Source organism: Hippocampus zosterae, chromosome 5, assembly GCF_025434085.1.
Source record: "Hippocampus zosterae strain Florida chromosome 5, ASM2543408v3, whole genome shotgun sequence".
Lineage (NCBI taxonomy): Eukaryota > Metazoa > Chordata > Actinopteri > Syngnathiformes > Syngnathidae > Hippocampus > Hippocampus zosterae.
This window is the reverse complement of record NC_067455.1, coordinates 1,535,819-1,552,630: the sequence shown is the minus strand read 5'-3', so window position 1 is coordinate 1,552,630 and position 16,812 is coordinate 1,535,819. Positions and strand designations below refer to the sequence as shown.

At 45.4% G+C, this 16,812-nt stretch overlaps 2 protein-coding genes across 2 annotated transcripts in view; both read left to right on the top strand.

Moving 5' to 3' along the window:
- Window positions 1-2,195: 2,195 nt before the first annotated feature.
- Window positions 2,196-8,727, top strand: zgc:174888 (uncharacterized protein LOC558116 homolog). The gene is made up of 5 exons (XM_052065322.1): window positions 2,196-2,634; window positions 3,944-4,044; window positions 6,318-6,389; window positions 6,503-6,649; window positions 7,967-8,727. Exons 1-5 carry the CDS (start codon window positions 2,622-2,624, stop codon window positions 8,324-8,326), a joined length of 693 nt encoding a protein of 230 aa, XP_051921282.1. The 5' UTR covers window positions 2,196-2,621; the 3' UTR covers window positions 8,327-8,727.
- Window positions 8,728-12,215: 3,488 nt separating this feature from the next.
- Window positions 12,216-16,812, top strand: part of grwd1 (glutamate-rich WD repeat containing 1) — a 4,599-nt gene continuing 2 nt past the window's right edge. Inside the window, exons 1-7 of the mRNA XM_052065190.1 lie at window positions 12,216-12,490; window positions 13,547-13,664; window positions 14,429-14,600; window positions 14,685-14,895; window positions 15,038-15,183; window positions 15,290-15,481; window positions 16,092-16,812. The exon at window positions 16,092-16,812 is cut by the window's right edge and continues 2 nt beyond it. Coding sequence (XP_051921150.1) covers window positions 12,259-12,490; window positions 13,547-13,664; window positions 14,429-14,600; window positions 14,685-14,895; window positions 15,038-15,183; window positions 15,290-15,481; window positions 16,092-16,400 — 1,380 coding nt within the window. The 5' untranslated portion in view covers window positions 12,216-12,258 and the 3' untranslated portion in view covers window positions 16,401-16,812. The remainder of the gene's footprint in view (window positions 12,491-13,546; window positions 13,665-14,428; window positions 14,601-14,684; window positions 14,896-15,037; window positions 15,184-15,289; window positions 15,482-16,091) is intronic.

Below are 16,812 nucleotides of genomic sequence, written 5' to 3'. Positions count from 1 at the left end.
CATTGTAGTTTTCTCGATTTGACATGATATATTTCACGTTTTTACAGGATAGGGTCGTGGGCAGCAATAGGCTTCCGTAGTTTTCCAAACCGGCCGTGATTGTTTTTTTTGTTGTTGTTGTTGTTGTTCCGGCGGCCCGGTACTCCAGTGGTTAGCACGTGGGCTTCACAGTGCAGAGGGACCGGGTTCGATTCCAGCTCCGGCCTCCCTGTGTGGAGTTTGCATGTTCTCCCCGGGCCTGCGTGGGTTTTCTCCGGGTGCTCCGGTTTCCTCCCACATTCCAAAAACATGCATGGCAGGTTGATTGAACACTCTAAAAATTGTCCCTAGGTGTGAGTGTGAGGGCGAATGGTTGTTCGTTTCTGTGTGCCCTGCGATTGGCTGGCAACCGATTCAGGGTGTCCCCCGCCTACTGCCCGGAGACGCCTGGGATAGGCTCCAGCATCCCCCGCGACCCTAGTGAGGATCAAGCGGCTCGGAAGATGAATGAATGAATGAATGAATGTTGTTGTTCCACAATTTGTGCCCTCTTGTGGCAAAGAAGGGACCGAAGGAGTGAAACGAAGCCTTCTCCGTCTCACTGCCTCAGTCCCTCCCTCGGACTCCTGACCACAAAAAAGAAGAAAACTAGTACAGTGGAACCTCTCCATACGAAAAATGCTGCTCCCATGCACTTTTTTTAAGGCCTTGCGCACACTGCAAATCAAAATTGATTTAAGCAGACACTTTGTCTGGGTTCTACTTGACTCCTGGAGGGAGCACATTGTTTGCATGTTACGAATTTCTAGCTAGGTGACCCCTGGCAGCCGTAATCTTAATGAACCACATCTTGGACTCCTTTTTTTAAATAAAAATAAAAATAATGCTTTACTACCTATGCTGAAGTGTGCACATTTTGCCAATAAAAATAAGTCAAAACATACGGCTGTTGAAATTACACTTGAGGGCCGGAACGGGGGGTGGGGGGGGGGGTGTACCTGTGTAAATGGTATGTCACCGGTGAAAGTGAACGCGTTCGTGAATGTGTTTCTGTTTAACAAGGTCCAATAAGTAAGATAAGATAAGATAAGATATCCTTTATTCGTCCCACACTGGGGAAATTTAGAAGCAGGGTTGCCATTTGCGCTGGTTCCGCTAATCACATGCATATTTACTCCTTCAAATATGCATGCGAGGATCCACCACTAAACAAAGGGCCAGAATATTTTTTACACACATGATTTCGATCAGGGGGGTCCAAAGTCGGTCCTCGCGGGCCACTGTCCTGCCTGTTTTCAAGCTCTCCCAGGAGCAACACACCTGATACGAATAATCAGGATCCTTCTAATGCTGGCTGATAAGATAAGATAAGATAAGATGAGATGAGATGAGATGAGATGAGATGAGATGAGATGAGATGAGATGAGATGAGATGAGATGAGATGAGATAAGATAAGATAAGATATCCTTTATTCGTCCCACACTGGGGAAATTTACAGCCTCCAGCAGCAAGAATGTATGTAGAAAGAAGAAAGAAGAAAGAGAAAAAAAAACAACAAACATCTTTCAATTAAATAAATGAGCTGATCATGGGAATCAGGTGTGTTGCAGCCGAGTTAAAGTGGGGGGGGGGGGTTCGTTGTTGGTAAGAAGGAGTAATTCTGGATAGCAGTCACATGATGACTTGCAAGTTTGGGCTGTGTTGCAACACTTGGAGAAATCTCCCGATTTCCATCCTTGGATCATGTGAGGATGATGAAGCAGGCGGACGTTGCGCACATGCAGCCCCCCCCCCCGGGAGAGAAATGTTTAGAGGTGTCGGAGTCGGCTGTGTGGGGGTGGAGGGGGCGGGGGGGTGAGTCCAAATGAAAACCATACGATCCAACAGCATGACTAAGCCTCGTAGGAGGAGGGGGCGGGGGCGTGGGGGGGGGGGGGGTCAGTGAATGTGGGGAGCAAGGGGGAGGAGGCCGGGGCAGTCAATGGTGAGGTAAAACGTGTGTGCGGTGGGAGGGGCGGCCACTTAAAGGGAGCAGACGAACGAGCCCCGCCGGAGCACTTTCACTTTGAGCCGTCTGACGGACGAGACGCGGCGGCAGAGGGGGAGAGAGGAAGGGCCACTGCCTCATCCATTAGCCACTTTCCAAAGGCCGGGCATGGGGGGGCGGGGTGTTTCAAATTAGGCTGCTCTGGGGAAGCTTTTAGGTCAGCAGGGGAAAAGGGGGCGGGTGGGCAGGGGGGTAGAAAGTGAAAGACAGAAACTGCGATTTAAACAAAAGCTCTGACAAGGCTGCAGTAGGGGGAAATCCAAAGTGAGAGAGAAGGATGGCGTGAGAGGACCCAAGCTGGAAAGTACCAGAGCGAGAACTACTTAAATTTTTTTTTTGGGCGATGTCAGTGGGACGCTGAAGAGGAAGGAAGAGGGACAGCGGCGCGCAACAACGCACTCGGTGTCAAAGACCCCGCCACAAGGCACCGACGAGGAAACTTTGCCTTTCACTGACTGACACAGAAAGGCCCGCCTGTCTGTCTGTCTGTCTTCTTTGTGGGTGGGGGGTGGGGGGGTGGCGGGGGAGACTCATGTGAAGGATTGCTGTCAACCAGAGAAATGGAGAAGTGTCCATTTTCTGAAAGATAAAAGGATGTCACTGCCAGGTGAGCATGTTTACGTGTTTATGACTAGCGATGCGGTGCGGACGCAACTTTCTACGAAATCGTGTACGAAAGATTCACGTTTTTCACATTGGTGCAAAGTTAGCAAGGAGGCAACGAGTGGTTTTGAAAGCTAATCTCATCTAGCCCGTCGATCTCACAGTGCAGAGGTGCAGGGTTTGATTCTGGCTCTGTGTCTCTCCCTGTGTAAACTTTGCATGTTCTCCCCCCCCCGGGCCTGCGTGGGTTTTCTTCGGGTACTCCGGCTTCCTCCCACATTCCAAAAACATGCATGGCAGGTCTAATGGGACATTCAAAATTGTCCCTAGGTGTGATTGTGAACGCAAATGGTTGTTTCTCTATGGGTGCCCTGCGATTGGCTGGCAACCAATTCGGGGTGTCTTCCGTCTACTACCCGAATACAGCTGGGATAGGCTCCAGCCCGCCACCTATGAGCCTCGTGAGGTGAAAGCGGACGGAATATATGAATGGCTGTATATATATATAATCTTCCGAACCGCTTGATCCTCACTAGGGTCGCGGGGGGTGATGGAGCCTATCCCAGCTTTATTCGGGTAGTAGACGGGGGACACCCCGAATTGGTTGCCAGCCAATCACAGGGCACACAGAGACAAACAACCATGCACGCCCACACTCACACCTCGGGACAATTTAGAGCGTCCGATCAGCCTGCCATGCATGTTTTTGGAATGTGGAAGGAAACCGGAGCACCCGGAGAAAACCCACGCAGGACCGGGGAGAACATGCAAACTCCACACAGGGAGGCCGGAGCTGGAATCGAACCCGGCACCTCTGCACTGTGAAGTCGACGTGCTAACCACTGGACTACCGGGCCGCCATGTATATGTATAGATAATGTATGTATGTATTTATATATATATACTGTATATATATATGTATACAGTATGAAGCATTCAAAAAATGTTTTAGTTAAGTCAAGAAACGATTGCGCTTTCCTGTGCTTATGACTACACGCTTCTTCCATGCACACAACCTTTTGTGATCGTGCAGGAGTTCCATATTATATCATGTTGTCAGTCATTTTTTTGCCCAATTGTGGTGCAAGGTGAAAAAATAAAAATCTCCACGGGTAATAACACGATGTAAACTAAAAACACACAAAAAGAAAGAGAAATTATCTATGTACTTGTGTAATCTTTAAAAAAAAGATGAGAAAAGACAGCGTGTGAGTGGTTTTGCCACCTCTGGTTATTCCGCTTAAAAAAGGTGCGAAACCACAAAAAGTTTCCAGACAGTGATGCGAGTCTGTTTTTCATGTGTTCACTTCCAGTTTTGCTCTTGCTATCACTCTTGACTGTCCAATGTGGTGGATGTGACTGGGAAGTGGTGAAGAACGTGAAGACGGCTATCGACGCAAACCCCACCGGATTTGTAAGTCTAAGGCATTGCATAAGGCACGGGTGTCACATTTGTCATGCTGGTTACGGCGCAACCAAACTACCCGAGTTCGAAACGACAAATCAACAGCAAGGTCAAAACGATTTCTATCGAGTGTCTCGGATATGTGCTGTGACATCATTCAAGAATGCAATGATTTGAATTGTCGACGGGTTAGCACGTCAGCCTCACAGTGCACAGGTGCAGGGTTCGATTCCCGGCTTTGCGATGGTGGATTTTGCGTATTCTCCCCCATGCCTGCGTGGGTTTTCTCCGGGTATTTTGCTTTCCAAACACATGCATGGAAGGCTAGTAAAGCCTTTCGAGCACTTAAATTTTTTTTTAAAAAGTGCTCGTATTCTCCCCCATGCCTGCGTGGGTTTTCTCCGGGTATTTTGCTTTCCAAAAACATGCATGGAAGGCTAGTAAAGCCTTTCGAGCACTAAAAAAAAAAGTGCTCGTATTCTCCCCCATGCCTGCGTGGGTTTTCTCTGGGTATTTTGCTTTCCAAACACATGCATGGAAGGCTAGTAAAGCCTTTCAAGCACTTTAAAAAAAAAAGTGCTCGTATTCTCCCCCATGCCTGCGTGGGTTTTCTCCGGGTATTTTGCTTTCCAAAAACATGCATGGAAGGCTAGTAAAGCCTTTCGAGCACTTAAAAAAAAAAAGTGCTCGTATTCTCCCCCATGCCTGCGTGGGTTTTCTCCGGGTATTTTGCTTTCCAAAAACATGCATGGAAGGCTAGTAAAGCCTTTCGAGCACTTAAAAAAAAAAAAAAGTGCTCGTATTCTCCCCCATGCCTGCGTGGGTTTTCTCCGGGTATTTTGCTTTCCAAACACATGCATGGAAGGCTAGTAAAGCCTTTCGAGCACTTAAAAAAAAAAAGTGCTCGTATTCTCCCCCATGCCTGTGTGGGTTTTCTCCGGGTATTTTGCTTTCCAAAAACATGCATGGAAGGCTAGTAAAGCCTTTCGAGCACTTAAAAAAAAAAGTGCTCGTATTCTCCCCCATGCCTGCGTGGGTTTTCTCCGGGTATTTTGCTTTCCAAAAACATGCATGGAAGGCTAGTAAAGCCTTTCGAGCACTAAAAAAAAAAAAAGTGCTCGTATTCTCCCCCATGCCTGCGTGGGTTTTCTCCGGGTATTTTGCTTTCCAAAAACATGCATGGAAGGCTAGTAAAGCCTTTCGAGCACTAAAAAAAAAAAAAGTGCTCGTATTCTCCCCCATGCCTGCGTGGGTTTTCTCCGGGTATTTTGCTTTCCAAAAACATGCATGGAAGGCTAGTAAAGCCTTTCGAGCACTTAAAAAAAAAAAAAAGTGCTCGTATTCTCCCCCATGCCTGCGTGGGTTTTCTCCGGGTATTTTGCTTTCCAAAAACATGCATGGAAGGCTAGTAAAGCCTTTCGAGCACTTAAAAAAAAAAAAAAGTGCTCGTATTCTCCCCCATGCCTGCGTGGGTTTTCTCCGGGTATTTTGCTTTCCAAACACATGCATGGAAGGCTAGTAAAGCCTTTCGAGCACTTAAAAAAAAAAAGTGCTCGTATTCTCCCCCATGCCTGTGTGGGTTTTCTCCGGGTATTTTGCTTTCCAAAAACATGCATGGAAGGCTAGTAAAGCCTTTCGAGCACTTAAAAAAAAAAGTGCTCGTATTCTCCCCCATGCCTGCGTGGGTTTTCTCCGGGTATTTTGCTTTCCAAAAACATGCATGGAAGGCTAGTAAAGCCTTTCGAGCACTAAAAAAAAAAAAAAGTGCTCGTATTCTCCCCCATGCCTGCGTGGGTTTTCTCCGGGTATTTTGCTTTCCAAAAACATGCATGGAAGGCTAGTAAAGCCTTTCGAGCACTAAAAAAAAAAAAAGTGCTCGTATTCTCCCCCATGCCTGCGTGGGTTTTCTCCGGGTATTTTGCTTTCCAAAAACATGCATGGAAGGCTAGTAAAGCCTTTCGAGCACTAAAAAAAAAAAAAAGTGCTCGTATTCTCCCCCATGCCTGCGTGGGTTTTCTCCGGGTATTTTGCTTTCCAAAAACATGCATGGAAGGCTAGTAAAGCCTTTCGAGCACTTTAAAAAAAAAAAAAAGTGCTCCGATGGGGGGAAACAAATGTTTGCGCAAAATAAATGATGTAATGCCGACAAAGCGGAACAATTGATCAGCTGCAACCCGGTGATGTAAGCGCATGACAAAGCCTCCTGAAAATAACAACAACAACAACTCCACCCGAGCGCCAGCGTCCCATTTGTCAACTTTCTTTTTTTTCTCTCTTTTCAGCGCACCGTCTTCCCCAAAGATTATTATGTGTTGCACCACTACGCCAAAAGCATGTTGTGTGACACGGATCCGGTGAGTCCCGTTCGCCGTTAACCAGACGCCGACTGAAATTGAGCATTTCCACGCGTGTTTTTTTTTGCCCACCAAACACTAAATTTGTTGTGGTGCCATTTGTCCCCCCGCAGTGTTGCGTGTTCCCCGCCGCAATCGTTCTCCTCGAATCCTGGAATGTACTTTTGAGAAACCTCTGGGATGAGCATCTTAATCACTCTTTGATCTTTGACCTGAAGCAGACACTGGATATCATCATCAGAAAGAATAAAAACACCGAGGTGGGGGTTGTTTTTTTGAAAGGCCTTAAGGCAAGGGTGTCCAAACTTTTTGCCAAGGGGGCTAGATTTTATGTGGTAAAATGTCGGGGGGCCGACCTTGGCTGACATTCTTTACATTGAACAACAATATTGTTCAACAAATTTTAGTAAGCCAGTCTGTTTCACATTTCCATTTTTATTTTAATTTCAACAATCTTAAGAATTTCTTTTGGTTCATTTGAAACAGGAATTTGAAATATGACATATCAGTCAATCTAAACACGGAGTGATGTCTTGTTAACTCGTGAGTGATGCCCTCTAGTGTCTAAATGCTATTACTCATTTAGTGAATGCTATTACTCATTTAGCCACTAGAGGGAAGCAGTACTCTATGAAACATCACTCACCAGTCTACGAGACCTCAGTCAATGCAACACGTGTTCCATTGCGCCCAACCTGCGGGCCAGGCGGCACTGATTTTATGACGGGGGCCGAGGGCCGGATGAAATTCGACCGCGGGCCGCATTTGGCCCGCGGGCCGGACTTTGGACATGCCTGCCTTAAGGGATTGGTTAAGAACACTTGCTGTCGGACAAAAACGCTACGGTACGACTAATAAAACGAAATGAAAGATGGAAAGCAACAAATGTGAAAACTGGCATTTCAAGACGGAGAGGTGCATTTATTTCTTGATGCGGCTTTTCGTATGGCTGCCTCAATATTGGGCATTTTGTGAAATTTCAAGGCAGAGAAATTTTATCGGTTTATTTCCGTGGATTATGAGTTGGGCTTCGCAAATAATTTAACACACCGCAAAATGTGTCACCATATACATTTGTAAATCCTTTGCTATTTGGAAATTTCAAGACGGGGGATTTGTATTTTAATCGTTTATTAATACTTAATTAATTAATAATTATAAATTTGTAATATATCGCGTACTGCTACTTTTCAGATTACCTTCTCCACATTGACTTGAAATTATTTAAATTGCAGTCCGCGCGTTGGTGAAGTTTCAAGTCACTTGTTTTTTTTTTTTACATTTCAAAAATGATCCGAGAGCAAATTCATTCATCTTTGCACACGGGGCAAAGTGTAACTTTTTGTATTGTCATATAAAATGGCGACTCCTTTTCAGCTTTTGCCTCTGGGAAATTTCAAGTCACCAATTTTTTTCTCACGCTAAAATAATTTGTTGCTGTGCGCAACTGCGTATGATAATGCCTTGCTCGAGCCTGCAAAATAAATACATTAATAAATAAAAATGAAAGAAGTACAATACTAGACCACCGGCCACTCAGCAATGCCTCCCCGTCTGCTGTTATTTGTCTGCTGTAGAGGTTGCGGGAGGAGATGGATCCGTCCCAGTTTTCCCCGCTCTTCTCCTCTCCCGAGGAGCTCCTCAAGCTCACCTCGGAGTTGTTCACCCAGTGGCTGGAGGTCGGATGCTCGCCCTCCATGGAAGTCTGCGAGCCCCCTACGCTGCCTCCCGCGGCCGAGAAGAAGGAGGACAGTCCGTCCAGGATCCGACTCCTGACCACCCGGGCCATCAGCAGCAACATGGAGGAGGCCGAGCTGGCCCGGATGAGAGACTTGACCCGGGCCTCGTCCAGCCGCGGCCCTGCCTCCCTCTCCGTGCATCCCGCCTCTGCGTGGAGCCTCCTCCTGTTCAGACTCTACCAGTGGTTGTTGCCATAGGAACCTAAAAGGATCTTTTTTTTTTTTTTGAAGCCAACGATGCACACAAAAAGCAAGACATTTCCTGGCACTGAATGATTGTTTCCTTTCTATTTGTGGTGTGTTGTGAGGCAGTATGCTGGTGTTATCATATGAAGTGACATGCGCAGGTTGCATTTTTTTTAACGTCCAAATTATTTTTATTGTTATTTTTATGTTACGTTCACTGCCCTGATAGCGCAAAAAAAAACTTTTAAACCAGAAGCGGGCTTTGGATTTGGTACCTGGTCATTCAGTGGGGTCTTATTTTAATCCACCGCTTAATACCGCAACTTCAAGTCACACATCGTAGAAGCTGTCAGTACTATATCAAATTGCAAGTTGAGTTCTGTTCAGAGTCAGTATTTATCCGAGAGATGCCCCCCCAAAAAAAGAAGAATGCAATAAAATACATCATATTCACCAACAATGCTGATTATCCAATGTATTCATGTGTACAGATTGCTACAGACACGTTTCGCTAGTCTAAGTTGGCTGTGACAAGTTTTGCGACTACCAACCAAACGGAGGATGGAAAAGGCAACATTTCATGGGCCAGCACTACTGATTCTGAATAGATTGACATGGCAACATGCCGACGCTGAAATCTGATTGGACAAAACAATCCAACATACACATACGCTACATAGACGTATGTTAGCAATGACGTCAGACTATTTCATGGGAGAAATTTAGGTTGTAAATGTATGCCGGTGGTTCTGTTAGCGTTTCTTCCTTGAACGTTCTCCAGTGGTATGAACACAGCTTCAGTACAGCATAGTGCAGTAGTCGCCTGCCTAGGTAGGACAAAGTCCAGCTAGCTAAGCTTTTGGCTAACAAGTGGTAGCTTTTGGCTAACAAGCCGATGCACACTAAGCCTTCGCGTGTGTCTGATGTGGACTCTGTCACATTTGTTTACATTGATTGTTTTCATAACTGTAAGATATGACGTCTACGGACTTTTACTTTTGTATAAAAATGTGAATTAAAGCCATTGAGATATGTTTGTGCAGTGATTTTTATTTTTATTTTTTCAGGAACGAGGTGTGTCAAAGTACAATGGCAAACCGTGGACAACCCCTTGAATATTAACGCGGTTGACTTGACTGGATACGCATATCATTCATTCCGTTACTGAGCTCGTAAATAATTTACTTGTATCTTAAATTATTAGCGGATCTTGTGGCTTTGGCTTCTTGCTGTTTGCAAACTTGTCGACTGATTTTTGTCATGGTCGTATTCTACTGAAAAAAAATATTTGATCCATTCTGTATTTTTCGGTTTGGAATTTGATTCTGTCAAGTAGTCTCGGGCCTACAAAAAAAAAGCCAAAATACAACTTAAATATACAGTGCTGCCTTCACTGTCGCTTGGTTGAAATTTTTTTCCTTTTGTGTTGCAAGCCGAACTTTGGGTACGAGCGAGCTTCGGATACCCCACCAAGTTCAAACGAAGCGAATGGTTGAAATTTTTTTCCTTTTGTGTTGCAAGCCGAACTTTGGGTACGAGCGAGCTTCGGATACCCCACCAAGTTCAAACGAAGCGAAAAAACAACAACAACAAAAACGGTGCATTTTCCCCCAATTACTGAACACGGCAAAACAGTCAAATGAATCCAAAATGGCAACCGGCCAACCCGGCTCCAGATCCTGATGTCACAAGGCCACGCCCCTTGAAGGCACTCGTGGACCGACACAAGAATTCAACATTGTCTGCAAGTTAACACTTTATGAAACCGTTTTTTGTTTTACATTCCTTTCTTATTTTTTTTTCATATTTACTGTATGTTATACAATTCAGTGCTACTTCCAAAAGATAATGGAACGAAAACAATTGTGGCGGCCATTTCAATTCATTACAAAGAGTACATTTAGTTACAAGGAGGATCATGGAACAAACTAACCCCTTAAGGCTTAAGCCATAGTACCGATGTTGTTATTGTTCCATATGAATAACGTACTCCATGACAGCTGTCTTTTGAAGCCTATTTGTCAAATAATTTGAATGCAGCTAATTTTCTTTGCGGAACCCGTTCTGGGACATTGGACTCCACTGTCCTCCCCTTGTTCATTGTTCTGTCTTTGAGTAAACAGGGCTGCAGGAGAATGACAGAGCCAGAATGTGGTCGGAGTTACGGTGTCCTGCCCTGTGCCAGTGTTTCATTTGGTTTATTTGTTTACCGTTTTCCCAAATTAAAAAGGTTTGTTAATTATTTGACATGCAAGCTTCCAGGACACAAAGTCCACGTCTTTCCATGCTGAAAAAAAAGTCCTTCCGAGATAAAAATAGCTTCACGGCTCTTTTTTTTTCTCTAACATTGGGAAAGAGAAATAAATCTGCCAAAAAAAAAAATCACAACCCAGAGAGGAATGTGTTGTGGATGAGACTTTTGTGTGAGCGTCGGGATATTCACGTGAAAGGAACTTGCAGCTGCATTTTAAACGCGAGTACTTGCCCCTGCTTGTATACACCCACACGTGAAATGTGCACCCTGGTCCTGACAAAACCCCTCCTTGTTGTTTCGCAAGCCTTACAATGCAAAAGGCATGTTGCCGTGGACACTGTGGGAGCTAACAGTGCATTGATTTGTTTTGGTTTTTGGCCAAGGACGGGTCAGACTAATTAAAACATCAGACTAAATGTAATCAATTTAGCGCGGGGAAACTAAAGTGCTGAGGGAGGGACTCTTGGTGTTGTTTAAAGTCTGGCCCGGGGGCCGTTTTTCATTGGCCGGGAGGCATTGCGAAGATTTGATCTTTTTATCATTTTTTTTTGTTTGTTTGTTTTTGAAGCATTACTTTTATATTTCATTCATAAAACAATGGACGGTAAACAGCAAAAATACATGTATAATTGATGTCCATGACAAACATGGCTCGAAATAAGCGTTTTCGCATTGGTGTTGGCGAGGCAAAACTTGCATTTTGCGACAACAAAAAAGGATTAAATAGCAAAATTGAGAATTAACTGCCAAGACATCCTGTAAAGCTCTGCTGGGCTGGACGCACTCACCGGTAGTCGGAGATAGAGGCAAGCTTGATTCTATCTTGGATCAGGTGCGTTGCAACAGGGACACTTGGAAAGCATGCAGGACAGCGGCCCTCCAGGACCTGAGTTTGACACCTACCGATGAGCTAGAGACACTCCGAAATTTCTAACAAGCTATTATTCTCATTTTGATTTTAAAGTTCTCAAAAAACATTACAGTATCATGTATATTTGTGTTTCAAATGACCCCATCTGAAAATGTTGTTAGACAAGAAAATGATGTGCTGCTAAACAGGCTGTGAATTTAAGAAATAAAAACAGTTGATGATATAAAAAAAAGAAGACACAAGTACAATCATTATATTGTCGTATTTTTATTGTTTAATAAACTCCTACTTCAAATTCCTGGGATCAACCTCCATAGACTACTCCTCAAAATTAGAAAATTTCTCATTGAATGACGTCATCGTTGAGAAAATCTGCTCCGCAAATAAATCAAATGATTCGAGAGTTGATAAATGTTTTGGGGGGAAAAAAACACAAAACAAAACATGCACAAACGTATCTCTGCGTCTCCATGAGTACATTCGCTAGCACGTCAGAATTATTAATGTCCCTTACAAGAAAGTGTAAGTGATATTTGACATTTTCGGACGGGACATAAATAACCATCTTTATGACCGCCAGTCTCTTTTTTTAGTTTATTACCGCCAGTCATTCGTGTACTTCGGGACCAGCTGAGTTCCCGTAAATGAGGAGTGGGAGACAATTAGGTGGGAGTGAAACCAGGAAGGAGGGGGGAAACGTAGGAAGGGTAGGAGGAGGGGCTTAACGCACGTGACCAGAAGTGCGTCTTCTTCTTCGTCTTTTTCTACGTCTTCTTCTTCTTCTTCTTCTTCTTCTTCGTCTTCTTCTTCATCGCCAACATGTCCGCCTCGAACGAAGACACGTTTGCCGAGAAAGCGGACGGCATGGAGGCGCAGGAGCAGGACGAGGCCGCCAGCGACGACGATGAGGGAGTCGACATGGAGGAGGACGAAGGAGCGGACGTAGACGGCGACACAAAAGTTTACGTGCCCGGAATAGAGCCGCTTAAACCAGGAGAGGAGCTGCAGATGGACCAGTCTGCCTACCGCATGTACCACGAGTGTCAAACAGGCGAGTGGGAGACAAGAAAACTCCAAGGGAATGTTGTCTAGTGTTGGAATAATAAATTCGTTTTTGTGTGCGAAGAAGAACGCGAATGTTGGTTACAGTACACTCGAAAAATTTGGGATATTCTACTGTCAGGTGACGCTGTTCATTGACTCGGTAATTGCTTCCCTCCAACAAGAGCTTAGATCCAGACCAGAATGTTTTGAAGGATGTCCACTATGCCTTTCAGTGACTCTTCGAGTCTCTTTGTTGATGACAGTCTCACCTCAGTGGCCACGTCCATCAATAATTTGGCAGTTTTATGTCCAAATGTAAATAGCATGATAAAGAGGAGTCTTTTTATGCCAATTGCAATTGAACCAGGAAATGTGGTCGATTAAAACCCAATTGCGAACTATTGCCACTATTATTCCATCTTTTTTTTTTCGTTTTCATTCTGGTTAAAAACATTCAGCTCATTCACAACATCTGGGAAGCATTTATTTAGCACATCCTTCAAAATTCAAATTTTTGTCACAATTCCACGTTTTCCATTAAAAAAACGAAACGGTAAATTCAGATGGTTTGTAAATTTAACATTCTTCTGTAGTTCTGTGCTTTTCAATAATAAGTAAAATGTGAAATGTATTGGAAAAGGGGAGGTTTCACATGACCCAAATTCTCATGTGTTTTCAAAGTTTTACAATTTGCATGATAAAATTCAAAAAGACTTTAAACTATTCTGCTCAGTCGGGACATGTTACTATTTCTCACACTCCCCATGTTTCCACTTTTTCTGAATTCCAGATTTCTGCACTGAATATTCCAACCAAACATATTTACGTCCTTCGACATTTTTGGCTGAATTACAATCGAAGGTCCTGCATGACATTTGCTTTCTGACCCCCCCCCCCCCCCATTTGATTTGCTATTTTGCAACATGTTAGCATAACATAATATTTGTGCAATTAGAAACAATATTGCACTCTGAGTGAATATTTTGTAATTCCTGCATTTTTTCTGTCCACTTCGATTTCTACAAAAACGTAATTCTCCAATTTTCCATCCAATACGAGCCAGGCGCGCCATGTTTGAGCTTCGACGTCTTGACAGACACTGATGGAGACGGCAGGAAAGAGTTCCCTCTGTCCATGTTGCTGTGTGCGGGCACACAGGCTGACACCGCCATGGCCAACAGGTTGGTGTTGCCTCATGCGCACGACACAAACAGGCCGAAACTCGCTTGGCGAGCTCTCTTGCACGCGACGGGCAAACGGGCAAGTCGCTCTGCGTGTTGCTGTTTGAAATTATTTCATGAATAATGCCTCCATTTTCGCTAAAGTATCTGGTTCGGACGCCACACTTGCTGCTTTCTACGACTACAAAGTATTGAAACAATTAAGATGTTTTATGGTGTTGTTGTTTGGGTCCACAATAGTCCTTAGAGGTACATAAAATGGTCCTTCCTAAATGGTAAATGGTCTAATTGTGTGAAAAACTCTGAAATCAGCGAATCTTGGTATGCACCAGGGGTCAAACACAAGCCCCCTCGAGTAGTATTAAAAACAACAGCTGCCGAGATACACTTCCGATGTATCTAATCTCCGACGTGGAGGATCGGAGTTTGGCCAATGAATCTCGATTGATGCGGCTCTCCATATTTCATCTCCAAGTGGCGGCTTGCGGTTTGCTTCATATCCGCAAGTTTTCACTTTTCGCCGCCGACAAGAGTTGGAAAAGCGGCAGAAGCCCAGATGGAAACAATAACTCATTTGAATGATGGCTTCATTCCACCGGCTGTCTGAGTAAATCATGTCAGCAAGGGAGCCGCTGGGCTCTCGTTTATTGTTCTTGTCATCCGTTTTTTTTTTTTTTTGGCTCTACACCGCTCAAAGAGCATCCGCAACGGCAGAAAGAGGAGGGGGGAAATAATCAGGCCATGTTTTTGACTTCCCCCTGCAGACTTCTGGTCATGCGCATGCACAATCTTCACGGGACGGAGAAAGAAAAGGAGCAAGAGGATGAAAGCAGCGATGAAGAAAGTGACGAGGAGGAGGACGAGGAGGATGAAAGTAAAAAGCCGCAGTTGGAGCTGGCCATGATGCCTCATTTTGGAGGCATCAACAGAGTTCGAGTATGTTGGCTCTTTATCCTAATTGGAAGATTTCCTGCGGCAGGAAGTTCCATTTTTTTTCTCCCCCTTTGGTTTTGCTATCAGGTGACCCGGCGTGGAGACCAGTCGCTGGCCGCCGTCTGGTCCGAGAAGGGCCAGGTGGAAATATTTGATCTGCGGCCTCAACTGGAGGCCGTCCACAGTTCTGCGGCCATGGCGACGTTCACGCAGCGGCAGAAGGAAGCCGCGGCGCTCTTCAGCTTCTCGGGTCACATGACGGAAGGCTTTGCCATTGATTGGTCGCCCATGGTTCCTGGTAAGAACTTTTCACTTTGCTGCTAACACTTGACATCTTGACTTCCAAATTTTTTCTCTCCCCCCACCCCCCCCCCCACGACTTTTGAATTGATCAATTTAGGAGCTGTCACTTTCTCTTCATTTTGTGAATGCACTCGCAGGTCGTCTCATCAGCGGCGACAGCAAGAAGAACATCCACGTGTGGGAGCCTCAGGAGGGCGGAGCCTCCTGGCGGGTCGACCAGCGGCCTTTCAGCTCGCACAGCAAGTCTGTCGAGGACCTGCAGTGGTCGCCCACTGAAGCGACGGTACTTTTTTTTTTTTTTTTACCCCACTAAACTGAGAAATGTGCAACTTATTACAAATGGCCGACTTCTGGAAAGACCCGAGTTCAATTGTTGTTGTCCGTTGCAGGTTTTTGCGTCATGCTCAGTGGATCAGTCCATCCGTGTTTGGGATATTAGAGCCCCGCCAAACTCCATGCTGTCAGCCGACCAAGCCCACGAGTCGGACATCAATGTCATCAGCTGGAACCGATCGGAACCGTTCCTCCTCTCGGGAGGGGACGACGGGCTTCTCAAAGTGTGGGACCTTCGGCAGTTCAAGGTAACGCTTTTGGCCAGGCATGTCCAAAGTCCGGCCCACGGGCCAAATCCGGCCTGCGGTCGAATTTCATCCGGCCCTCGGCCCCTGTCATAAAGTCAGTGCCATCTGGCCCGCAGGTTGGGCGCAATGGAACACGTGTTGCATTGACTGAGGTCTCGTAGACTGGTGAGTGATGTTTCATAGAGTACTGCTTCCCTCTAGTGGCTAAATGAGTAATAGCATTCACTAAATGAGTAACAGCATTTAGACACTAGAGGGCATCACTCACGAGTTAACAAGACATCACTCCGTGTTTATATTGACTGATATGTCATATTTCAAATTCCTGTTTCAAATGAACCAAAAGAAATTCTTAAGATTGTTGAAATTAAAATAAAAATGGAAATGTGAAACAGACTGGCTTACTAAAATTTGTTGAACCATATTGTTGTTCAATGTAAAGAATGTCAGCCAAGGTCGGCCCCCCGACATTTTACCACATAAAATCTGGCCCCCTTGGCAAAAAGTTTGGACACCCCTGCTTTTGGCTGTGACAAATAGTCATCGTGTTTAGAATTCTAGAAAGCAATCCATTTTCCCCAACGGAAACTTGAATCTTCTTGCTCATCAGACGGGGCGGCCCGTGGCCAACTTCAAGCAGCACTGCGCCCCCATCACCTCGGTGGAGTGGAACCCGGCCGACTCGAGCGTGTTCGCCGCGTCCGGGGCGGATGACGTGGTCAGCCAGTGGGATCTGTCGGTGGAGTCGTGCGACGCCGGCGCCCGGCTGGAGGGCATGAAAGCCCTGCCCCCGCAGCTGCTCTTTCTACACCAGGGCCAGTCGGAGATCAAGGAGATCCACTGGCACCCGCAGATTCCCGGCGTGATGATCTCCACGGCGCTGTCGGGATTCAACGTGTTCAGGACCATATCCGTGTAGCGTGTGTTGTCACCGCCGTGTGTGAAATACAGAATTCCCCCAATGTACCTGGTCCCTGAGGAACACCTCTTTTCATACTTCCGGGTGGCAAAAGCGCTCTCCGGAGGCACCGATTGTAAGATAAGCAAACCTTTTATAGATGTCCCCCCCCCCCACCCCCATATATATATTATATTATATATATGAAACCTGCTCAGATGAGAGGGGACACACCCGAGACACCACTTGCGATCAAATTGATGAGGAATATTCACGGGAGTCGGTCACTTTTGTGCCACCTGGAAGAATTGCATCTGTTATTTTCAAACGGGACATGATCTATCGTTAATGTTTTTTTGGGGGGGGGGACAGATGCAAGCAAATGTAGCTGCCCTGTATGAGCTTTTCTACTCAAGTTTTAGTCTGTGTAATT